This window comes from Lipotes vexillifer, unplaced genomic scaffold, assembly GCF_000442215.2.
Source record: "Lipotes vexillifer unplaced genomic scaffold, Lipotes_vexillifer_v1.1 scaffold1201, whole genome shotgun sequence".
NCBI lineage: Eukaryota > Metazoa > Chordata > Mammalia > Artiodactyla > Lipotidae > Lipotes > Lipotes vexillifer.
The window spans coordinates 2,504,306-2,529,470 of NW_006783542.1; the positions used below are offsets into that span (position 1 = coordinate 2,504,306).

At 56.7% G+C, this 25,165-nt stretch overlaps 1 protein-coding gene across 1 annotated transcript; it reads left to right on the plus strand.

Moving 5' to 3' along the window:
- Positions 1-94: 94 nt before the first annotated feature.
- On the plus strand, positions 95-15,598 carry LOC103077187 (putative inactive alpha-1,3-mannosyl-glycoprotein 4-beta-N-acetylglucosaminyltransferase-like protein). The gene is given in 6 exon segments (XM_007456170.1): positions 95-167; positions 170-268; positions 271-422; positions 425-656; positions 659-808; positions 15,105-15,598. Coding segments are annotated over 6 exon segments (1,200 nt in total).
- The last annotated feature ends 9,567 nt before the right edge of the window (positions 15,599-25,165 follow it).

The window sequence follows — 25,165 nt, forward strand, 5'->3', positions numbered from 1 at the left end:
CCCCGCCGGAGGCCCATCCCCCCGAGGGCGGCGTCGGGGCGGGGCCTCTCGCCAGGAGCCCTACTCCCAGCGGACCACGGACCACGCCTTCCTCATGAGCTGCGCTGCGAAGCTCTCGGAGGACTTCCTGCTGCTGGAGGACGACGCCTTGTGCGCCCCCAACTTCGTCACCACGTTCAGTGGAAAGCGGATACCCTGGGGTCCCAGCCCTGGGCGTTCCTGGAGTTCTCCAACCTGGGCTTCCAGGGCAGGCTCTTCCGCAGCGGGGACCCCCGGTGCTGGCCCACTTCCTCCCCCTCTTCTACGGGGAGAAGCCCCTCGCCAGGCTCCTCCCTCACTTCCGCACCCTCCTGGCCCAGAAGGACCCGATCCTTTGCAGACCATTCCTGTTCTACCACCGGGCCCCCTACCATGCGCCGAACGACACAGCCAGAAGGCCTCGGGCCCGCAGAAAAAGAGCCCCTAAGCCCCTGACAACCCACCAGGAGCCGTGTTCGCAGACATGAAGGTTTTTGAGGTCCATTTCCCCTGGCAGGCCTACAGTCTGGACGAGTCCTTCTTTTGGACCCACAGTGTTAGCACAGGGAACCACCTGCCTGTCATCCTGAACCACCCAGCGGACCTGAGGAGGGCGCAGGTACTGCCGGGCACCATCGTGGATGGCAAGCACGCCCTGGAGAAGGGGCAGGTGGAGCTGGGCTACGAGCCCGAGGGGACACCGCAGCGCGGCACCAGCCTCGCCTTGCTGGGCCAGCTCCTGGAAGGGCAGCTGGATCAGGACGTAGCTCCACAGAGCGTGGGGCACGAGGTGAGCCGCGTGAGGCTGGTGGCGAACGCTAACCAGGGGGGTGGGCTTGGCATCAGGCACATCTACCTCTGGGAGGAACACGCCAGGGACACGGGGGCAGCTCAGGAGGAAGATAACTCAATAAGGCGAAGAAAACTTAAAATCTCGCAGCTATATGTCATTCTAGCCTATCTGAGTGACCCGGGGGCGGGGTGGGGATGCCAGGGAATGAGGGGCAGACAGGGAAGACGTGCTCATTCTTCTGGTGCCGCCGAGATGTTAGACCTGTTCCTTCCTTTTCCTACCCAAACAAGCGACTCTTATAGGCTGTCTTTTCCTGGGCTGGATATAGCTTAGCCCAGTTTGGGACAAGGCCTTGGTCATTCCCAGAATCTATCCCTGGGATGCTGAGATCAGCACAAATACAGGGTGTTGGTGTGTGTGTTCGCACATAGTTAGAGGCCAGGGGTGAGGGGTAGCAGGAGGGGAAATCATGGCCAGGCCCTGGAAGTTACATCATAAGAAGCCAAGGAAGGGCCTCTCATCAGAAGTCGAACTCTCTGAGGCTCTGGAATGCAGCAGATGGACGCGTACCAATAGAACTAAGCCCCTGACTCTGTCCTTTTAAGCTGTTCCGTGGCGCCAATCTAGTTCCCTTCTTCCCTCACAAACGAACTCGGGCACCAATAGCTTGTACCCGAAGCTTCACTTTCTCCTCCGCATTCACTTCTCACCCCACGCTGGCTTCTGCAACCCAGTGCTGCTGAAACTCCTATCTGTAATGAGAAAAATAGTCAAAACCTCGTGGCATTTTTTTTTTTTTTTCAGATCTCATTCTCCTTCACTCTCTGCAGCAAATCAGTCTCTTCTCCCTTGACTTCTGGGCTTCAGCCATTCATCAGAATGACTGAATCCCCACTGTGTGCCAGGGACAGAAAAAGCTCCTCTTGGGGTTAAGAAGTGCAGGGTCCTTGGGGGAGTACAGACCTGTGTTGAAACTTTATTGGGAGCTTAGGAAAAGCGTTTTGGAAGACGTGTAAGCCTAGACCTGCCAGATAATTGGAGAAGACAGCCAGGTGACGAGGAAAGAAGGTCAGGGAGATTTTCCAGTAAAAGAAACAGCATGTAGAGAAGTGGGCCAGAGGTGAGAAGAAACCTGGCTCATTTGGGAAAAAAAATCATTTAGTGGGGCTGGCGATGGAGGGCAAGCTGGAGTAGTGGTGGGACAGAAGATGAGGCCACAGGACTAAGAAAAGACCTGCTTACGAAGGGCCATGGACAGTTCAGTGGGGGAAAGAATAGTCTTTTCAACAAGTGGTGGTGGAACAGCTGAATACCCATGTGCAAAAGAATGAAGTGTGACTCCTACCTCACATTGTATTAAAAGTGAACTCAGAATGGATCACAGACCTAGTTGTAAGAGCTAAAAGCTATAAAACGCTTAGAAGAAAACACAGGTGTAAATCGTTGTGACCTTGGATTAGGCAATAGATTATTAGGTATAACACCAAAAGCACAAGTCATCAAAGAATAGATAAATTGGACTTCATCAAAATTTAGCACTTTTGTGGTTCATAGGACACTATCAATAAAGTGAAAAGACAACCCACAGAATGGAAAAAAATATTTGCAAATCATATGTCTGATGAGAGACTGGTGTCCAGAATATATAAAGAAAGCTTACACACAATAATAAAAAAGGCAAATAACCCAATTAAAAATGGGCAAAGGATCTGAATAGACATTTCTCCGAAGAAGATACAAAGATGGCCAATAAGCAGGTGAAAAGACACTCATCATTAGTCATTAGGGAAATGCAAATCAAAACCACAGTGAAATACCACTTCACACCCACTAGGACAGCTATTTAAAAAACAGAAAATAAGGGCTTCCCGGGTGGCACAGTGATTAAGAATCCACCTGCCAATGCAGGGGGCACGGGTTCAAGCCCTGGTCCAGGAAGATCCCACATGCTGTGGAGCAACTAAGCCTGTGCACCACAACTACTGAGCCTGCGAGCCATAACTACTGAGCCCACGTGCCACAACTATTGAAGCCCGTGCGCCTAGAGCCCATGCTCTGCAACAAGAGAAGCCACCGCAATGAGAAACTCGTGCACTGCAATGAAGAGTAGCCCCTGCTCGCTGCAACTAGAGAAAGCCCGCGCACAGCAACGAAGACCCAATGCAGCCAAAATAAATAAATAAAACAAATAAATAACAGAAAATAAGTGTTGGTGAGGTGTGGAGAAATTGGAGCCTCATACACGATGGTGGGGTTGTAAAATGGGGCAGCCACTTTGGAAAACCACTGAACAATCCTCAAAATGTTAGCTAGAGTTACCATATGATCCAGCAATTCCACTCCTAGGTCTGTAGGAATGAAAATGAATGGAAAAATGAAAATATATACCCACACAAAGACTTACACATGAATGGTCATAGCAGCATTATAATAACCAACATGTGGAAACAATCCACATGTCCAGCAACTGATGGATGAATAAACAAAATGCGGTATATCAGACGATGAAAATGAAACACTACTCAGCTACAAAAAGGAGTGGAATACTGATACACGCCACAACATGCGCAAACCTTCAAAACACTGGGCTACGTGAAAGAAATCAGTCACAGAAGGTCACATCATATATGATTCCACTCGTATGAAGTGTCCACAATAAGCAAGTCCCAAGGGACTCATATGGGGGTGATGAACATGTTCTAAAATTGATGGTGGCAATGGCTGCACGTTGTGAATATACCAAAAACTACTGAATTGTATTCTTCAAGAAGAGCGAATTTTAGGGGATGTGAATTATATCTCAGTAAGGCAGCTATTTGTTTAAAAGCTGCAGGAGCAACTGAAAGGGTTTAGAATACCCTGGTGGCAACAGAGAATCACGGAGCAGTTCTGAGCAGGAGAGCGGAGTGACTCTTCGTGCTTTGGTGGGGGGGGGGGGGGGGGTCACCCCAGGCATCCCGGCGGGGCAGCCAGGGGGTCAGGATAGGCAGCCGATGAGAACTTGGCTCAGGACAGGCACTCCCTCCCCTTCCTCCTTCCAGCCCTCAGCTTTCTTCTCACCAATCAATCATAAACTAACCTGTTTTTCCACATACCTCTCTGACTAGTCGTGGTCTCCATCTCCGCCATCCCTAAATGTGGGAAAATTCCGAGGTCTTTCACTCTGTCCGTATCTTCTTTCTTTGATGACTTTCAATCACGGTCAGAGCCTTACCTGAATGAACTCTGAGGCACCACCCACGTCGACATCACCCTCTGGGGTGTCCAATCTGAGTCTCCGAGTCCCGTGTCCAGCTGATGACGACACTCTCCACTTGGGTTTAGCTGTCACCTCAGCCCAGCACGTCTGACACCAAATTCTTTAGCTTGTATGAGTTTCTGGCAGTGGTTACCTTACATACATAAACTCAAAATCCTAAAACAGTGCTATGAAAAAATGGTCTATGAACCACTTGCATCAGAATCCCCTGGAATTGCTTATTTAAAATGCTTTTACCCAACCTTGCTCATTCTCCCATCAAAGTGCTTCAGCTGCTGTAAGCTCCTACTTTCCCATCCACCCCAGTCTAGGCCTGCCGCTTAGGCTCGTGTCCAAACTTTTCCTGACTGACCACTAAATGTCAGGCCCCGGGCACAGTGACAGAGTAAAAGCCTGTGGACTCTGGCCTTGAAGAGCTTCTAGTCCAGAGAGAGAGACAAGTGAAATACTGCATTAAAGGGGCAGAGAAGGGACTTCCCTGGTGGCGCAGTGGTTAAGAATCTGCCTGCCAATGCAGGGGACACAGGTTCGAGCCCTAGTCTGGGAAGATCCCACATGTTGTGGAGCGACTAAGCCCGTGTGCCACAACTACTGAGCCTGCGTGCCACAACTACTGACGTCCTTGCACCTAGAGCCCATGCTCTGCAACAAGAGAAGCCAGGACAATGAGAAGCTCGCACACCCCAACAAACAGTAGCCCCTGCTCGCCGCAGCTGGAGAAAGCCCAGGCGCAGCAACGAAGCCAAAAATAAATAAATAAATAAACAAACAAATAAATTAAAAGGGGCAGAGAAGAGGGATCAGGGGAGGCTTCCCAGAGGAGGTGACAGCCAACAGGTGCGCTGTCCTCAGACAGGGAAGTGGAAGGAAGCATGCAAGCAAGCGGCCTGAGGTCCCACCATGGCCTCCCCTCCCCGCTGCATCTCCGGGGCCCGAGGGTCTGCCGCCTTGGCGAGCCCCGTGCAGGACCCCACACCAGGGAGAGAGCTCTGTTACAGGGGCAGGGAGGTCGGGAAGGCTGGAGGCCTCTTGCTGGCTGAGCTCCTGCCAGAAGGGAAGCTCCCTGGTGGCGCAGTGGTTAAGAATCCGCCCGCCAATGCAGGGGACACAGGTTGGAGCCCTGGTCCGGGAAGATCCCACATGCCGTGGAGCAACGAAGCCCGTGCGCCACAGCTAGTGAGCCTGCGCTCTAGAGCCCACGAGCCACAACTACTGAGCCCGCGTGCTGCAACTTCTGAAGCCCGCGCGCCTAGAGCCCGGGGTCCGCTCAGGCTCTCTTCTTCCCCTGGGCTTTGCAATCCCCTGATGGCCTCCTGACTCTCTTTTCATTGAGGTTTCTGTTAATTTTCACAGCAAGCTCCCCGCTTCTTGGGGATCTTGGTTGTTCCGTGGGGCTCCGGTGCGGGTGGGGAGGAATCAAAGTTCCCACCAGCCCCCCACGCCCTCCGAGTGGTCCCTCAGCAGCCTGTCAGGCTCCCCTCAGGTCAGTTCTCGCTGACCTTTTCCCTCCCTCCACGCCTGCCACATCCTCTGCTTTGCGTCCTCATGGATTGCCTCTGTGTCTTGGGAGCTGAGTTCCTGCTCCTGAGTGCTGGCCCGGCAGGACAGGACCCGGCTTCCCGGTGAGACTGGGGAGGCCTGGACACCCATCACCAGGGAGCTGGGGAGAGCGCACTGCCTCCATTCCCCCACGCCGGCCCCAGTCCAGGACCCAGCGGCAACCCTTTCCTTCCAGCTTTTCATTCATCCAGACCTTTACTGAGTACCCAAGGGGTGCCAGGCACCTGTGCAAACTTTCCCTTTTCCTGAAGCCTTGGGCTCTATCCACGGGTTAACCAGCCTCAATGGAAAACCCGGACGGAGGCTTTGTTGTCACCAAACCTGGGTTTTAGTCCCAGCTTCACTTCCGAGCTGAGAGATCTTAAAATGTTATTAACCCCTCGGAGCCGTCTCCCCACTCTAACCGAGGATTCCACCCGCCACACTGCGTCGGCACGAGGGTTAAAGGGAATCAAACCTGTGAGGCAGGTGCCAGAGCCCCAGGTGCATCAGCTTGTCTGCCCGTTCACTCTGGGTGCCAAGGCTCAGCATGTAGAGCCCCCAGCCCTCCCCCCACCCCGAGCTCCCCCCACGGAGGAGGACCCCAGGCCTCCACTCACTCCCAGGCAGTGTCTGGGAGGCTCCCTGCTGGCGCATCCCGGGGCTCCTACTACAGGTCTGAGCTCCTTCACTCCCTCCTGGGAGCCCCCGCAGGCCTGGGCAGGTAGGAGTTTCCACTGTGTTGCCCACCTGACCCCAGGTGGGCGGGGAGGGGCACACTTCCCACCAAAAGGCCTCTGGGCGCGCACCTCCTCTTTCTGGTTGGGCTGCTTTAGGATCTGGTTGGGTCCCTGGAAGCAGTCCCATCACCCAGAGGCCTGACCGCCGGGGCAGCCAGGGCTCCCTGCTCCTCGGGCACTGGGGCAGCTCCCTTGCAGGGCAGGAGCATGGGGTGGGGTCTGGACCTCTGTGATCCCAAGTGGTCTCATCTGTAGGATGAAGACATTCAGGGCTGCTGAGGGAGCAAATGAAGGCTGCACGTGTGAGGGGTCAGAGTCTCAAAAGACACACCGCGTCGGGTCACACTACCAGGTTAGCCCTGTTGGCCAACCTCCAGGCTTTCCCTCCCCTCCCTGCCAACCTAGGAGCAGGGCCTGTCCTGGCTGGAAGTCAGTTTCCGCACCTGAGAAATGGGAATGCCACTTCCCCAAGGAGCTGAAACCTCGAGGGACGCAATCACTGCCTGCGTGTCAGGCTGTCCAGCACCTCGGCAGCGTGTCAGCACGATGGAATCCATTTCCCTTAGAGTCCATCGGTGTCCTCGGGGCTCCTTCCCACCCGCACGCTGGCCCTGTCAGGCCAGGGTCGGTTCAGGTGACTCTGATCCCGGCCCACAAGGCGCTGACGCAGTGGGAAGGGCGCGGCCCGGCGCCCACGTGGGGCCCCTTTGAGGCCACGTCCGAGGCAGGGACCCTCTTCTCGGCTTCGAGGAGTGAGCCCCGCCCTTTCCTGGCCTGTAACTGTTGGTGGCCATAGGGACGCTGGGACCGGAGGCAGGTCCAGAGCGTTGGGAGGAGGACACAGGGACTTGCAGGGCAGTCAGGTCCGTAACCTCGGGGAGTCAGGAACACTTGCCACGCGGCTTGCAGGATCTTAGTTCCCCGACCAGGGATCAAACCTGGGCCCTCGGCCGTGAGAGCACCGCGTCCTAACCACCGGACCGCCAGGGAATTCCCGGGAACACTTTTCTCTCTGTTTTATTAAAGCTCTATCTTGCTTGGGCTGTGTGTGTCACTGAGGAAAGTTTTTCTAACAAGGTGCGCCCTGACCTGGTCCCGTCGCGCAGGCCCCTCGTGGTCTGGGGCCCCGGGAGCAGCGCTTGTCACGCAGCTCAGCTCTCTCAACACCAGAGCCTGGACGCCATGCCAGGCGAGCCCCAGTGACCCTGACGCCAGGCCCTCCAGGACACTCCCCGTGTGCTCCTGAGAGAGCCTGGCAGAAGGGCAGAGTGTCAGGCCCCCACCTGCTGGGTTGGACAGTTGTTGGGCAGTGGGACCAGCAGTCTGTGTGGACAAGCCCTCCAGGAGGTTCTGGTCCAGGCGAAAGACGCCTCAGGGAGGCACAAAGCTTAAAGCTGGACGATGAAGAAGCAGGATGAGAAGGAGGGGCGGCTTCCCACGGCCACCCGCAAGCCCTCGGGGGCAGCAGGGCGTCTGCAAACACAGCCACCGCAGTGCCCCAGCCTGGACGCGGAGGGCACCCCTCCCATCAAGCGTGGCCGTCATTCCCCTTCGGTATTAGCTTGCTGGGCTGTGGTCACGAAGAGCCACAAACCGGGTGGCTTACACAACAGAAACTCATTGCCTGACAGTTCTGGGGGCTGGAATTCCAAGGTCGAGGGGTTGTCAGGCCTCTTTCCTAGGATCTGGTAACGGCGGGCGCATAACTCCAATCTTCACGGACCTTATTTGTACGTGTCTGTGTCCAAACTCCCCCTTACATATGGACACCAGTCAGGTTGGATTCGGGGTCCACCCTCCTCCAGTTACATCCGCAGAGACCCTACTTCCAGGGACGTTCAGGTCCTGAGGAACTGAGGGTTAGGACCTCGGCATGCAGTTTGGCCACGGGGAGGGGCGATGGTGTTCGGCGTGTAACACGTCCCGCTGAACCTGGGCCTTGGGCCTGGGTCCTTCGAGTCCCCCTGGTTTCCGTGCACCCCCTGGAAGCGGCTGTCCGTGAACAAAGTGTCCCCCTGCTGGAGGGAGGGGCCCTGGACCCCGAGGCTTGGCAGAGGGAGGCCCAGGCCACGCCACGGTCCAGCCACCTTAGTGGAGGTGGCCCCGCCCACCCTACCTGGGGGGCAGGGAGTCGGCGGGCCACCCCCACAAGCCCTGCCCGCTCACACAGTCCTGAGCGAATACGCGGTGGTGGTTGCCCGGCACCAGATTTGGGGTGGCTTGTCACAAAGCGTGAGACCAGTGCCACAAGCCTCAGGCCCGGAGCCTGGTCACTTAACGCACATTCCTTCTGTCGGAGGCCCTTCTGCCAGGAACCAGCGCCGGCCCATCACTCCAATAAAGTACTCGGGTCTCACTGCTGGCGGAGTTGCTGGGAATGAGGACAGAGCTCTGCTTGTACCTAATGAATGGCCCCTCTGACCTACGTCCAAGCTGCTGGGAGCTCGGGGGGCAGGTGGCGTGTCTGGCAGTGAGAGCGCGAGCGGGAGGGGCCGGGAGCCACTTCATGCCATGAGCCCGGATGCTCGGGGCCAGTCGCGCGGCTCCGGACACTGAGCACGGCTGGTGAGGGGCCTTGGCTGCAGAAATCGGGATAACTAACCAGACAGCAAGTGTCTTCAAAAGCGCTTAATTTGGGGGAAAGGAAGAGCTACAGGGAAGCACAAAGAAAGGAGTCCTTCGAATCAGAACACAGGCTCGTTGTGTGCAGAGCACCGATGGAAGGTGACCGCTCAGATCAGTCCCGGGGGTTGGGAGCGGGCTTCTGCTGACGGCCACGCTGACAACAGCCACCACCGGGGACCCTCGAGGTGCCCCAGGTGCTGTTCTAGGCATTTAATCCTCCTCACAGCCCTCAGCCGCGGGTCCTACTGTTTCGGTCTCAGTTTATAGATGGGAAACTGAGGCCCAGCGACTGGACAGGGGCCACACACAGTTCTTGAGCATCAAAGCTGGGACTCACATCTGGCCAGTCTGGCTTCAGAGTCTGTGCTCTCAAGCATGAGTAACACTGCTGGATTCCCATGTGGCCCCTCACACCTCTGCAGAGCCTTAAACGCAGCAAGTAGATGTGACTTGTGCTCAGGGCTGACAAAATCCACACCGAGGGGCCCGGCCACCAGGGGTGGGGCCTCTTGCCCCCGAGCTGCTCTCTAGAAGAAGATGGCCAAACGGGCCAGGGTCTGCCGCCTCCCCACTAGTTGCTGCTGCATGAAATCCTGCGTGGGACTCGCCTGCTGCCCTTCCGATGGCAGGAAAGCCGCGCCTCCTGGGAGAGGCCGGCAGTGGCCTGGACTGGCTGGGAAGAAACGCAGACGAGCCCTCCTTCAACTTCTCCCCCGTTGCCTGGGTTCTGCATCCTCATCCAGAGAGACACGGGGGTGTCCTCAGCTGGAGATCCAGTCCACACCCCTCAGTTTACAGAGGAGAGACCCGAGGAAAGAATTCCTCCTCCCAGCGGCACACTCACCAGGCTTTCTTCCCAAGGACGGGGGTGCAGAGGGGAGGAAGCCCCAGGGGGGCCCACGACACCCCTTGGCTGGGTCCTGCCGGGTCCTTCTGAGCAGGTTTTAGGTCAACAGCTGCATCTCCCCGGGTGATGAGCTGGCCTCACGGTGAGGTGGGGCTGAGGTGTCAGGGACACAGGGAGGACCAACCTTTACGACCGCCCCTTGAACCTTAACCCCTGCACTCCTGAGGTCTCAGGTGGGGTCACTGCCCTTCTCTGCCCACAGCTGAGCACCACAGCTCCCCCTCACCTCGCCCCGAGACCTTTCACCTGGCTCCGAGCTGGCCACGTGCCTCGTGGGATGCACCCACACAGGGACCCTGGTGGTGCAGTGGTTAAGAATCCGCCTGCCAATGCAGGGGACATGGGTTCGAGCCCTGGTCCGGGAAGATCCCACATGCCGCGGAGCAACTAAGCCCGTGCACCACAATTACTGAGCCTGTGCTCTAGAGCCTGCGAGCCACAGCTACTGAGCTCACGAGCCACAACTACTGAGCCCGCGTGCCACAACTACTGAAGCCTGTGCTCCGCAACAAGAGAAGCCACCGCAATGAGAAGCCCGTGCACCGCAAAGAAGAGTAGCCCCCGCTTGCCACAACTAGGCCCCGTCTCCGGGGCCCTCATTCCTCACCAGGAGGCTCCTGTCTGGGCAGGGGTCCCTCTCCCATGAACCGCCTGCTCCGTAGTTTTCACCTTTTATCACCACTCTGCCCTGCTCCTCCAGGGAAAGCTGGGTGTAGTTCTGAGATGTTAGGCTGTGCCCTCTGCCTCATTCCTTCCAATCGGCCTGGTCAACTCCTATGCAGCCTTGAAAACCCATTCAGTCAACCCCACGGGGACTGTCTGCCCAGGTTCACAGTCACATTGTACTGTGGCCTGTTCACAGAGTTTCCTCCCCTGATTTTGTTTCTTCCCTCCTAAGCTTAGACTCCAACGGCAGGTGTCGCAGCCCCTGTGCCAGGGACCCCTTGGTAGTGGCTGTGTTGAGGCCCCAGGGTTCGGGGGGTGGGGCCAAGTGGACTGCTTGAGGAGCTGACGTCACGGGTCCTGAGGATGCCGGGGGGGGGTCATCTCGCTGCAGGTGTTTCTTCCCCTCCCCCCAGAAGATCAAAAGTCTTGAAGACTGTCTGACTCGTGTCTTGCATTCATGTGAATAAATAAAATGAATTCTTCTCCCAGGAAGTCCAACTTCCCACCTTCAGACGCACCTGTCCAAGCACGCAGCTGTCACCGTGTCTCTGAGCCTCATACTCCGCGCCAGAACACATCCTGTGCTCTAGCCGTCTGTGGCTCTCCTCTCGTGGCTGGGCGTCTCTCCCGCTGTGGACAGCCGCACCCCGACTGTCCCCTCTGTCCTTCCACACTCCCCACAGCTGACCTCGCCCTGACCTCAGGCTCCAGAGCAGCCCCTGGGCACCTCGAGCTGACCAAGCTACTAGGGGCTGAACTATGCCCCTGAAGTCCTGGCCCCAGCGCCTCAGAATGTGACCGTTTGGAGACAGGACCTTTAAAGAGGTGATGAGGACAAACTGAGGTCATCGGGTGAGCCCTGTATGACTGGTGTCCTTACAGAAGAGAGAATTAGGACATAGGCACAGAGGGAAGACGCGGGAGGAAGACGGCCGTCTGTGAAGCGAGGAGAAAGGCCTCAGAAGAATCCAACCCTGCTGACGCCTTGATGGTGGACGTCCAGCCCCCAGAACGGTGAGAAAATTAACTTCTGTGGTTGAAGGCTCCCAGCCTGTGGGACTCTGTTATGGCAGCCTCAGGGGAGTCATACAACGTCCAGAGCTGAATCCGTCTCCAAATCCAGATGGAACCACATGGCAGGGACAGCATCGCGTGAGGGCCGAGGCAGGAATCCAAAGTCAACCACGCTCCGCTCCACGTGACACGTCATCTGGCCACCAAGTGCCGTGACCCCAGCCCCTCCCTCCCCCACCTCACTGCTCCGAGTGAAGCCTATTCACCACCTTGGTCACTACAGCTGCCTCTGTCCCTTCAGTGCCTGTGCGTGGAGACCTGCCCACCCCGAAAGCTCCCCTCCTGCAAACACCAAGCCATCCTTTGAGGCTAGGTCTTCCCAGCTCAGCACTATTGACATTTGGGGGAGGGACCATTCTTGTGGTGGGGACCTGTCCTGTGCTTTGTAGGGTGTAGAGCAGCGCCCCTGGTCTCCACCTACCACGTGCCCCAGTGTGACAACCTAAAACATCTTGCGGCTTCACCGCAGGCTGAGAACCACTGTCCTGAGGAGAGGTTCTTCCCAAGTGCAGCACCTGAAGATTTCATACAGGAGGAAGTCAAACTCCTTTGTTCCCCACTGGTTCCCTATAGCGTCCAGAAAAATCCATGGCACGTAGAAATGCTTGATAAATATTTGAGAAAGAAATGCAAAGCCAAGGTCATCCAGCTCTGTAAGCTTTTCTCTAGCTGCCTCTTCCTCCACCTCGAGTTTCAGCTACAAACGACTCAGCATCACCTGAGCATAAGTGTGCCCACATTTCCCACACCTTTTCCTACACCCGCCTCTGCCACCTTCAGCACCCGGCTCCCGGAAGCCTCCCCTGGGCTGGGCCGGGGCCCCCCGTGCCCTCCAGGCTCATCCACACAGTTCTCGTGCAATTCGCCGGAGCTCTAAGGATAGACAGAGCCAGCAGGTTCTCACATCGCAACTGTCCCCGGGGAGGAGGCGGGGAAATGAGACTAGGAAGACTGTTAAAAGCTTCACAAAGGAACAGTTCCACCCGGGAGCCTGTCTTTCACCTTACACGTGCGGAAACCTGTTAACGCGTCCAACAGAAGACAAACTTACCCCTGAGAGGGGTCAGATCTAAAGGCTCTGGTCTCAGGCACCCGGGCACAGCTCAGGTGCGGAGCCAGCCTGAAGCTGGGCACCACGGAGAGGAACCGCCTCCCGCCCCATCCATAGGGTCTCTGAGCGCAGGAATTTTCTCTTTTGCCTGGGCTACGGGCCAGGTGCTCTAGCCTTCCCGCCCATATGGGGCTAATTCCCTGTCGTCTCTGCCCTGCGCCATCAGCAGGAGAACCAGCAACTTCCCCCGGGGGCCCGGTCAGGGGAGGTGGTGGTGCCTGCAGGAAGCCTCCTGGCTTCGGACCTCTGCTGTGGCCATGACCGCAGTCCTACAGCTCCAACTGCAGCCCAGTAACAGCAGCTTTGAGAAAATCCCAGCCCCGCCGGGGAAGCGGTCACTTCACGCTCACGCGTTAGGCAGAGCACCTACTGACGTCAGGTATCTCCCAAGGCAATGCTTTCTCCTTCCATCCTCACCCTGCCAAGGGCTCCCTACTTTGAAAGGAACCCGGGCAAGGCTCTCCCTGGGGACAGAGGGACTTGGCTCCAGCTGGGTCTTGGAGGTGGGGCCCAGCACAGATTTAACAAAGATCCTCCCTGCTTATTTAAAAACTTCGAAAAGGATGGGAGCATGACTCACATCTATTCCAGTTTAGGGCCACGAGAGAAGGAAACGGCAGCTGGGACTTTATCCAGGTGAATCACGCGGCTTGCTCTGCCCACCAGTGACTGACTCACTATCTGGTACGGGACCGCGGCGGGGGCTGGGCGGGGGGTGGGGCTCGGCTCAGGGTGATGCGTCCGACCCTCCCTGGCCTTTCCTCCTTCCCGTTGCCTGGGCTCCTGTGTGATGAGGGGTGGTCGCTCTCCTTGGTGCTTTGAACAAACAGAAGGACTGCTAATATTGATATGTATGAATTCATGAGCCCAGCAAGGGAAAAAGCAGAGAAAGGAAGAGAGGAAAGAGAATGTCGGCTGTTGGTGTCCAGGTAAGATTCCAGCAGGGCAGGCTGGATGGACCCACCCAACATAGACCCAGATCTTTGACGCGGCCCCGGGGAAGGTTTCTCTGACCACCCCACTTTCCTCTTGTTCCTTAACTGCCCCTCCAATCCCAGCCCCCAGAGTCCTAGAGGAACCAGGAGGTTAAAAGGTTCTTAAGTAGAAAGTTAACAGCTCTAGGGGCTTCCCTGGTGCCGCAGTGGTTAAGAATCTGCCTGCCAATGCAGGGGACACGGGTTCGAGCCCTGATCCGGGAAGATCCCACATGCTGAGGAGCAACTAAGCCCGTGCGCCACAACTAGTGAGCCTGCGCTCTAGAGCCCGCGAGCCACAGCTACCGAGCCCACGCGCCGCAACTACTGAAGCCCACGCACCTAGAGCACGTGCTCCACACAAGAGAAGCCACCGCAATGAGAAGCCTCTGCACAGCAAAGAAGAGTAGCCCCCGCTCGCCACAAGAGAAAGCCTGCGCACAGCAACAAAGACCCATCGCAGCCAAAGATAAAAAAAAAAAAGTTAACACCTCTAGCAAGGGAGACTCTGTTCCCTAAAATGGAAGAAAGGGGTGCAGGTAAGGAAGGCCCAGGCCAGGGCCAGAGCTGGGCTTTTTAAGATTAAGACAAACCAGTAAAATAGGCTGAGGGCCTTGTTAAGCGGGGAGTGTCAGACCTCTGCCCTCAGACCTGTGGGGACAGAGGAAGCTGCGGGGCCAGAACCACAGCCTGGGACTGACAGCCCCCATGACACGCACGTGCGGGCCCCGTGGGGGTCACGGGGTGGGGCTGGGCACCATCCTCTCAGCCAACCCCTCCCAGGGGTCCATCAAGGCAGGGCTCACAGACGCTGGGGTCAGTTCCTAGGTTAACGCTAGCATCTCTTCCCCTGAACCCAAGGCAAGGCCTCCAGTGACAGTCCTAGGCAGCCCCAGGACTCACTGGCGCAGACACACATCCTGAGCTATAGGCCGGAAGTGAGCGTCCAAAAGTCAGAGCAGGGAGCCCCAGGCCGAGAGCACGGGACCTCGCGCCCCTTGCCGAAGGGGCCTCTCAAGCCGCCTGGACCCCGGGCTGCGCTGGCAGGGCATCGCCCAGCCCTTGCCTCCTGCCGTGCCCTTGCGCTGCCAACACACTGATCTCTCGGACCACAGACCCTAGAAAAGTAGTTCCTTTCTCTTTGGGGACCCCGTCGAGAATAAAAGCTATAGACCTCCTCGCGTAAGAGGCTCATGGGCACTTTGTAAATTATTTCAGGGGCTCGTCTTTTGGAATCCTGGTTCTTGGACGCCGTGCCTTAACAAGGCGTCGGGTGGAGCCGTGGTAAGATGCTCGCGGACCGGCCTGCGAGTGCACAGGGCCTCGGCCTCCACTGCCCTCGCGGGGACAATCTCCTGGGCCCAGGGACTGAGACGCTCCCCCTTGGCTCCCGGGCAGGCGCACCCGCAGCAGCTCCAGCCGGAGCCCCTAGGCGGCGCGGCTCACCTTTCCTTGAGGCCGGTCCTAACACCCGTGGGGCTCACCCGGGACCACGGGCGCCGCTGCAGGCGGAGGCCACCCTGCGCTACCTTGGAAGGAGGGCGAGGCCGTTGGAAGGTTGGAGACGGCCCACTGCCCGGCGGAATCCCGCATCACAGTTCCGCCCGCCCGGGGCGTGGGAACAGCGGACGGAGGATGCAGAAGTGCGGAGAGACGGCTTAACATCCGGGTCCTCACTCTCGTCCTCGCCATCCCCCCACCCTGTGTCCCTCTTCACGGTCTTCCAAGGCGGCCAGGTCCTCAGGGGGCTCCTATCCTCCCCCCTGGCACCCACACACTGGGCACCGGTGGGGGGGCTGGGGCCTCAGCCGACCATGCAGAGCCCCCTGCTGTCCCCCGGCGCCACCGCGGGGCTGGTGGCTGATGTCCAGCTAAGAAGAACCAGCAAGTAGCACAAGTGCCTGCGTCTGTGTTCCCTGGAAGTTGTCTGTACAAGGGTTCTTATAACTGGGAAGGGCGGTCACCTGCGGTTGGTCTGCCAGCCTGCAAGAAACGGAGGCACAGAGCAACGTGCTGCCCACCACCAGGGAACAGAACTCCTGAACGTGGGGCATTCAAGACGGTGAGACGAGTCCCTTCAAAATCACAGTCCAGAAAAAGGGTGGCTGCTTTATGTCAAAAAATTTAAGACACAAAAATACAACATTTGGTCCTTGATTATATGCTGACTTTGAAAAACTGACTCAAATTTTGTGGCAACTGGGAAAGTTTGATTACTGATTAGGTATTATTTCGGGAAGCATTATTAGTTTCGTTAGTCACAAAAAACAGATTTGTGTGTCATGTGATAGCTATAAGTGAGTTTAAATGGGTCAGCAGAGCAAAAGAAACACAGTAGACTCAGGTATTGAATCCAGGTAGTGGGTATATGGGCATTAATTACACTAGTCTCACCGCTTTCCAGTAGTTTAGAAAACTAATAGTTTAAAAAACATAAAAGCTTGTGACAACCTCCAACTGGATCTAGACTTAACCTACTTTAGACACTGCCCTGTTCAGAATATATAAATACATTTCCTATTCAGTGTTTTAAAAAAGGGCAACTTCATGTGGTACATATACACAAGGGAATACTACTCAGCCGTAAAAAAAGAATGAAATGATGCCATTTGCAGCAACGTGGATGGACCTAGAGGTTATCATACTAAGTGAAGTGAGTCGGAGAGAGAAAGACAAATACCATATGCTGTCACTTACACGTGAAATCTAAAATACGACACAAATGAACTTATCTGCGAAACGGAAACAGACTCACAGACATAGAAAACAAACTCATGGTTACAAAAGGGGAAAGGTGGGGAAGGAATAAATTAGGAGTTTGGGATTAACAGATACACACTACTGTATATAAAACAGATAAACAACAAGGTCCTACTGTATAGCACAGGGAACTACAGTCAACACTCTGTAATGACCTATATGGGAAAAGAATCGGAAAAAGAATAGACAGACGTATGGTTGAATCACTTTGCTGTACAGCAGAAATTAACACAACCTTGCGAATCATCTATACTTCAATAAAAAAAATTTTTTTTAGAAAGGGCATGTTCCCCTCAAAGCCTCTAAGGATGGCAAGGGCGCTACTTGCTGAGGGCAGCGGCTCCGCCCCGAGAAGCCACAGCTCTCCTAACTTGCAGCCTCCCAGACACGCTGTCCTGCTGCCCTCGTGCTGAGCTACAGACACCGCTTCACTATTACCTTTGTGATCAGGAGCCCTGCCTGCCCTCCCTTCATATGCTCACGCGGGCAGCAGGGTAACAGGGCGGCAAAGCTGCCTGTTTCCTAAACGCCACAGCTGCTAGAGTCTCACCCTGGAAGAAAACCCATAAAACTTGCACCAGGTCTTAAGGCCAGGTTCCCTCTGGGACTGTGAACTGACGAGAGGGTGGAGGGGAAACCAATTACTCAAAAGGAAGAGACAGGGTTCCTAGACCTCTGACCCCGTGTTGTCCGTTATCTGAATGGAGCCCTTTCTGTTACCCCGACGGCCGCCCCGCCCCGCCCCGGCCCCTGTGGGAGCCACAGTGAGCGGGTGTGTCCCCGGCATGTGACCGGTGAGGCCCTCGCCCTAGCCTGACTGGCAGGCCCGGGGATGCCTGTCTGCCAGGCTAACAGGCACGAAACACTTTTCATTTCACAAAGGCAAACTTTCGGATAGATTCGACCCTGTGGCACAGGCCAAAGACCTGGGTTCCAGACACGGTGGGATCTGTTAAGTGAAAGACAGCCTCTGAAGCTGAATATGCAGGACTCTCCCATCCCTAGTGTGTTTGTTTTCATGCCTCCAGCTCTGCAGGACCTGCCCCGCTCAGGGAGTCCACAGGCTGCCGCCAATCCCTCCCTTCATTCCCACTTGCCTTGAAAGCCGTGGGACACCAGCCCAGCCGGACGGGTGCCTGCCCTTGACCATAGCCACGGCAGCTCCCATCCCGGGCACCGGGTCTCCATTGTGGATCCGCCATGGCGGGGGCCGCACTCAACCCTCTGGCTGGAGGGTTCAAAGCAGGCACTGGAGATCTCGGACACTGAGAGCTCCTCTGGTCAGCCTTTGCAGCCAAGACAACGGGTGAGTCAGTGACCAGAGGCACCTGGAGCTCCGTGAGGTCCAGGTCAGGGCATCCTCAAAGCAGGGAGGCAGAGATGAGCCACAGTAGAGGCTGGTGTAGGTGGGGAACTCGGTGTCCAGGTCGGGGCATCATGGATGATCTCACTGCCCACCACGAGGGCAGAGTCTGGGTGCTCAGGATGGAGCTGGAAGGGTTCTGCAACTGCTGTAGACACTTGGGGGGCCGGTAAGTAGCAAAGTTCAACCTGGACCTCCTGTCCTGTCAGCAGAAAGCCACTCCCAGCAGCAGGGACTCGGGGCCTGAGCGCCCCAAGAGCGGTCAGGAAACAGGAAACCCTGAAGCCGGTGCCCCGGTCCATCCAAGGCGGGAGTAACACCGTAAGGATGCAGACGGCACATCACCTGCCCAGCCCTCTTGTCCAGACAGGGCCCTTTTCTGTCTAGAAAACTACTGTGACCTAATACAACTGTGTCCACTTCTGTATTTCAAAAACAAGACTTTGAAGCACACTTTACGCTTAAGTGCATATGCTTTACTATATGTGCAGCGAGCGATACGACAAATGTATGGAGCTATAGAACAAGCCGGAAAAGATACAGAAACTCCCGTCCCTCTCTCTCGTGCAGCTTCACCTGTTCAGAGGCAACAAGAGAACGTCCACAGGGGCTTGGAGTCCTGGGGAGACATACGACGCGGAAGGCCGTGCCGTGTGTGTGTGTGTGTGTGTGTGTGTGTGTGTGTGTGATGGGGGAGGTGAGGTAGGGGAGATGAGGGCTGGGGGACAGAGGGCATGTCGTCAGAGCTTGGCCACCCTGCTGCGGTAGAGTGGGGGTGGGGTACCTTGTTGAGCATGCAGATTCCCAGGCCCCGCCTCAGACGGGAACCCAGGAACCTGCAGGTTTAACGAGCGCCCTTGGTGCCCCCTGGACTAGAAAAGCACCAATCTACAGCAGACACACAGTAGGGACAGTGTAAAAATTCTCCATTTACTCGCAATATATACACGTATCAAGTCATTATGTTGTGCACCTGAAACTAATAGAATGTTGCCTATTGTATAGCAATAAAAATAAATTTAAAAAAAAGCAAAAGGAAAGAAAGAAAAAAAGCAGGTTTTGTGCAAGTTGTTGACTAAACAAAAGAAAATTCTCCTTTTAAGAAAGATCTAAGCCTAGGGGTGTGTTATGTCCTCAGGTCACCAAGCAGCAGACAGTGTCTGGACAATGCCTCTAAAGGTCCAGTGCCAACGGCTGGCTCCCAGCCGGCCTCACCCCTGGCTCTCCAGGCCTCGGGCAGGAGATGGGGTGAACTGGAGAAGGGGCTAGAAGGTAAGCAGGAGCCCCTCCCAGCTGGAAAGCCCTGCTCAGGAGTCTAAGAACAAGCGGAGCATCAAGGCCAATTCCTCCCACCTGCTGGGCTAGACACGGACCAGAGTTCAAAGGAGGCTCGGCTCAGACAGTCAGACGGCAAAGCCAGGAGCCAGCCGGGCACGGCCTGCGTCCATAGTCTCAAGGCAGGGCTGGCAGCTCAGGCTTCTGTCCCTGATCCACACCCGGGAAACATAGCAGCCCCAGGGGAAGCCGAGTGGACAGACAGGCCAGAGGAAGCATGTGGATGCCACTGGCACCGGCCACAGCCCACATCCTGTGGTTCCTCTGTTTCCACATGTATCCAGCCTCCTGGGCCAGAGAGGAGGCTCCAGACATGCTGATCTCCTGCAGGTGCCCAGAGCACATGGTCCACTCACCAATGTCCAGTTGGTTCAGCACTGGCTGGAGCATCTCCTTCCCTGTGTGCGGTGGCCTCGGGCAGAGTTGCTGGCTGCATCTTCCTCACAAAATGCCAGCGGCTCAGGGTGGGTGCCTGTAAATGCCAATTTTTACCCCATCCAGAGGCGAAGCGAGGTCCATCCCCCACGAGGACACGGGGCACAAGGACTGTGTGGCTAAGCCCCCAGGTGGAGCCCACCACAGGGCGTGAGGGACCTGAGGCCCACTTCTCAGCCAGTCCTGCCTCCTGCCTGGGCAGGCGGGGGGACTCAGGGGTCCCGTACCAGCCGTCCCTCAGATCACAGACACCTCATCCTGCTTGGTGAGGAATTGGGGTGTTTAGGGAGATCTCACTTGGCTTTTGATTTGGGATAAGAACACAGGCTAATGTAGAAAGCCCAGGCCACAGCTTAACACCTACAACATGTCTTTAGAAAGACGGGGAGGGTTTTCCAGGAGCAGGAATCTGAGGAGGATCCAGATGCAGAAGGGAGTCGGCCAGGACCCCGGGAGCTGGCGGCACATCCTACCAGGGCCGCCTCAGTTCGGGCCGAGCAGGGGCCCCTGGGAATGTTCTCCTTCGGCCACGCTATGCTCAAGAGTCTGAGGGTAGGAGAGAGTTTCCAGGCTCTGCTTTTATATCCGCTCTTTCTGCAGTCTCTGCTCCGGACTGGACCCAGACTCAAGCATCTGGCAGTTTCCAGGCAGAGCTGTTTGCCAGGACCACAGTGTCACAGAAGCTTGGCCTTGGTGCTGTTCTTGACAGGGGCCCCCCGAGTCCCAAGAGCTTCTCCCCCAAGCAGAGCTCCCCTGACTCTGGGTTGGAGGAGGGTACCCCCAAGCACCCAGTCACCCAGGACAGAAGGCTCCAGGTCCACGGAGGCAGCTTTGTGTGGGGCTGGCCAGGGTGGTGAGGGGCCTCTTAGGTCCCCAGGCCGTGTGCCTGGGCGTGGCGCCCTCGGGCTGGCACTGCCCGCCTGGCCCGTCCCCGGGTGGAGGTAGGGACGGTGGGATCCGAGCAGGGCGTGGGGAGAGGAGGGGGGCCTGAGATTCTCCAGGAGTCTGACGCCTCTTAGTGCGTTACCTGGTCTGAAACCCGGAGACTGGATTCCCTTTCCAGGCCCCCCTCCCTGCTTTAAGGCCCTCGTTTTCTCTTCATGCGCTCAGGGCTTGAGGTCTCCAGGGGCAGGAACTAGAGAAAACCGACACCAAGCAGCACCCCCCACCCGGCCCCCCTCCCTGTCTGCTGGGTCGGAGCAGCTGGGGAGGCTCAGAGCCCTGCGTGCTTCTAGCCCCGGGCCCCTCGGAGAGGGGTCTCCACGCCGGCACCCTGTGACCCCTACACCCCGAGGGGCAGAGGGCTGAGTTTCAGGGCCGTGGGCTAACAGAGGCAGAGGCTCCGGAGTGAAGCCGGTTTGAAAGCTCGCCCACACGGTCCTCTTTTGGGGGCTGTGCCCCTACTCTGGACACCTGTCGCGGTCCCCTGCAGTGCAGAAGAGCTAATCCAGATGAGGACTGCCCGGGGGTCACCGCGGAGGCAGAAGACTCACCCCCCGCTGTCAGCTCTCCTCACTCCAGCGAGTCCGGAGCCGGGCGGACTCCCGCTTCTGGTCCTGCGCGCAGCCCGCTGGAGCTGGTCGGGTCGTCTACACCCGCAGCCGTTCAACCGTTTAGTTAGGAGCTCCCTCAGGACGGCCTCAGGGCCCTGGCAGGGGCTCGGCACGGGGTGGGATCACAGGTTCCCGAGAGGCGCCGGGACCCGGGGAGACACCCGGGCTTTTCGTTCCACGGAGGAACTTCGCGTCCCGGGCACCGACGGCGGAGAGAGGGCCGCCGGGAACACCCCGGTCAGCTGGGCCGAAGCTCGGACGCCTCTGACCTCGGGCCGGAGTGCAGAAGAGCCGGCTCGGAACTGGACAGCCCGAGGGAGCCCCGGCCACCCGGGGGCGGAGAGGTCCCGCGAACTCCCGCCGCTGCGCCAGGGCTCCTCGGCGCGTGCATCCCACGCCACACGCCTTTCCGCGCAGCGCGCAGTCGCTGCGGACGCCCGACGGTGCCCAGCCCCGCACCGCGGACTCCGAGAACCTCAAAGCAGACGCGCTACCCCCAGCGGCGCCCCCAACCCAGGCGCCGGCTGCCTAGAGGGGTTTACCTCCCCCAGCGGCCGCCTTGCCGCCCCTACCCCGCGCTCTCGCGCTGCCCGCCTACACGAGGCCCCCTCGCGCCGCTATTGGGCGGCCGCTTATGAAAGAGCCCCGCCCCGCCGGTCACTGGGCAGGTTGTAGCACAAGGGAGGGAGAGCCGCGAGCGTCGAGTCCCTCTGGCCAGCTCGACCCACTTCCCCGGTGGCCTGTGTGCCGGGCTGAGAGCTTGAAGCGCTGGGCAGAGCCTTCGTTCCGTTTTTATCTTAGGGTAACACCGCAGACCTGTCGGAAAAGTGCGTAACCGGAGGGTAGTGCAGACTTGAGGTGCACAACTACCAGAGAGGGAGAGATGCTGTGATGAGAACCAGGTGCGGGGAGGTTCGAAGGCGGGACAGAATGTGGCTGGGGGAGGGGTGGCAGACAGGTGTGGGGAGAGCATCGCAGGTGCAGGTGACTGAAACTTACCTGCCCTTGGGGGCTTCCCTGGTGGCGCAGTGGTTAAGAATCAGCCTGCCAATGCAGGGGACATGGGTTCGAGCCCTGGTCCGGCATGATTCCCACATGCAGCAGGTGACTAACTTACCTGCCCTTGGGGGCTTCCCTGGTGGCGCAGTGGTTAAGAATCAGCCTGCCAATGCAGGGGACATGGGTTCGAGCCCTGGTCCGGCATGATTCCCACATGCAGCGGAGCAACTAAGCCCGTGTGCCAGAACTACTGAGCCTGCGCTGTAGAGCCCGCGCACCACAACTACTGAGCCCGCGCACCACAACTACTGAGCCCGCGCGCCTAGAGCCCTTCTTGGCAACATGAGAAGCCACCGCCCCTGCACAGCAACGAAGGGTAGCTCCCGCTCGCCACAGCTAGAGAAAGCCCGTGCGCAGCAATGAGGACCCAATGCAGCCAAAAATCAATTAATTAAATAAATAAATTAAAAAAAAAAAACTTACCTGCCCTTTGACTGGGGCCCCTGCTCCAGTTCAGGTGACTTCAGTCCCCCAAAGAGCGAGGTGTCCAGGCTGCCTGAAGCAGATGCAAGAGGACTTGTGGCTGGAGATAGAAAGGGCCTTGGATGCTAGTCAGAAGAGTATGCACATCATTGCACCGGCGATGCAGTGCCATTGAGGTTTTTTGGGTTTTTTTCTGGCTGCGGCCGTGCTGCATGTGGGATCACAGTCCCCTGACCAGGGATCGAACCCTCGCCCTCTGCATTAGAAGCGCGGTGTCTTAACCGCTGGATCGCCAGGGAAGTCCCCAATGAAGGGTTTTGATCAGAGGAGTGATGTGATCAGAGAAGCATTTTAGACAGTACACAGATGTACTTTTTTTCCCCCAGTAGTGGTTTCGTATTTTTCCATGACGAAGGGCATACACACGTTTTCCCTCTCCCCAAGCTGTCAATTGAGGGACCTCTGAGATGAGGTTTTACTTCTAAATACCCAAGTGAAACTCGCTGGTCCATCTTCTAGTGTGAGAGGCTGGCTGTCGTCTGGTTATATAAGATGACTGGGCCCCCCGCAATGATACCCGCACTATTGTGCAGCGCCGTCCAAAGGACCTCACACACCTGTCATCTCCTGTGGACAGGTGACTGCACCCAGTGTATGTGGGTCAGGCTGGGAGGCTTGGATTCTTGCCTTGGAAAACCTGCAGCGGTAATGACTTCCTGCTGGTAGAGCTCAGGAAGACAAAGTTAGGGTCACCCACCAGCGCCCCTGGATTCCTGCACCTGTTTACCCACAAGACACTAGCCATGTCATTTGAAAGTATCCTGAAATATTTTAAAACTAAATGCCCAGGGGGCTTCCCTGGTGGCGCAGTGGTTGAGAGTCCGCCTGCCGATGCAGGGAACACGGGTTCATGCCCCGGTCCGGGAAGATCTCACATGCCGCGGAGCGGCTAGGCCCGTGAGCCATGGCCACTGAGCCTGCGCGACCCGAGCCTGTGCTCCGCAACGGGAGAGGCCACAACAGTGAGAGGCCCGCGTACCGCAAAATAATAAATAAATAAAAATAAAAACACTAAATGCCCAGGCTTCCCTGGTGGCGCAGTGGTTAAGAATCTGCCTGCCAATGCAGGGGACATGGGTTCGAGCCCTGGCCTGGGAAGATCCCACGTGCCACGGAGCAACTAAGCCCGTGCGCCACAACTACTGAGCCTGAGCTCTAGAGCCCTCAAGCCACAAGTACTGAGCCCACGTGCCACAACTACTGAAGCCTGCGTGCCCAGAGCCTGTGCTCCGCAACAAGAGAAGCCACTGCAATGAGAAGCCCGCGCACTGCAACGAAGAGTAGCCCCCACTCGCCGCAACTAGAGAAAGCCCGCTTGTAGCAACGAAGACCCAATGCAGCCAAAAATAAATAAATAAATTTAAAAAAACAAACAAAAAAACTAAATGCCCAAGTGTCTCAGGTGGCTTAAGTCCAGGGTGCCCAGCTGAACCTGGAACTCTGAAAAGTGTCCTTTGGTCTCAACGGTGGGGTTTTCTGAGGCTGCCAACTCTAAAGTGGATGTTCTGGTCAAGGGATAAGGGGAGAATGTGTGGGTGGACATTCAAGTGAGTGCTTTGAAACCTCGTGTGTACAAAGCTCAGATGTAACCTATTGCCTGTCACTGCCTTGAACAAAACAATTTTCACGGGGGGAGGTGGGCACTTCAATGATCAGAGTGAAGCTGCCTGGCCACGAACTCAGCACCATCGTCTCTCCCTTTGCCTCTTTGGCATTCATCCCACCGGCTGGCAGAGTCACCCAGTTACGATCCTTCCATCCCCCACCTGGATAGAGCCCCTCTGACCCAGGGATTATAAATACATGTGAAACAGTGACATCCTCAGTGTTACTTGTGGAAATGACACCGCCCCCTTGACACTATGCTTCTTTACATCACACCAATTAAAATTAGTCCTTTTCACAAGGTATTTGGATTTATTTCTACTATCTAGACTATTTCCAAGTTTAGATTTTTATTTCTGACTTTTCCTCCTCCTTTTCTCTATATCTCCTCTTAACCTCAAAAATAAAAGAGGCAGTTATTTTACCAGCAAAATGGGTTTATTTAGGAATGGCAGAGAATTTCGACTTGGGACAGGCAAGCTGTGGTGAATCGCAGGTAAGCTGGGAGAGGGCAGAGGGACGTGCTTTCACCAGGTGTAGGAGGAGCTTGGGGACATGTGTTCTGAACAGGACACAGGGGAAGAACAGGGGTCCAAGGTTGTGAGGCTTCTCATTGGCTGCCAGGGGTGGTCAGAGTGGGACCACCACTGGGCAGGGAGGGATTTTCCTTCCCTTTATTTTTTAAGCAGGAGATAAACTGCCTATGTGAAAAATGCCCTCCCTTGTACCAGAGGGAAAAAAGCAAAATCTTATCTTCCCTCTTCCTGCTGGTGATGCAGGCATGGGCGTGAAAGGCCCCCCTTCTGGCCTCCCCACTCCATGTAAGATGAGGTTCCTTGATTTCTTCTCACAACCCCCCCCCCCCC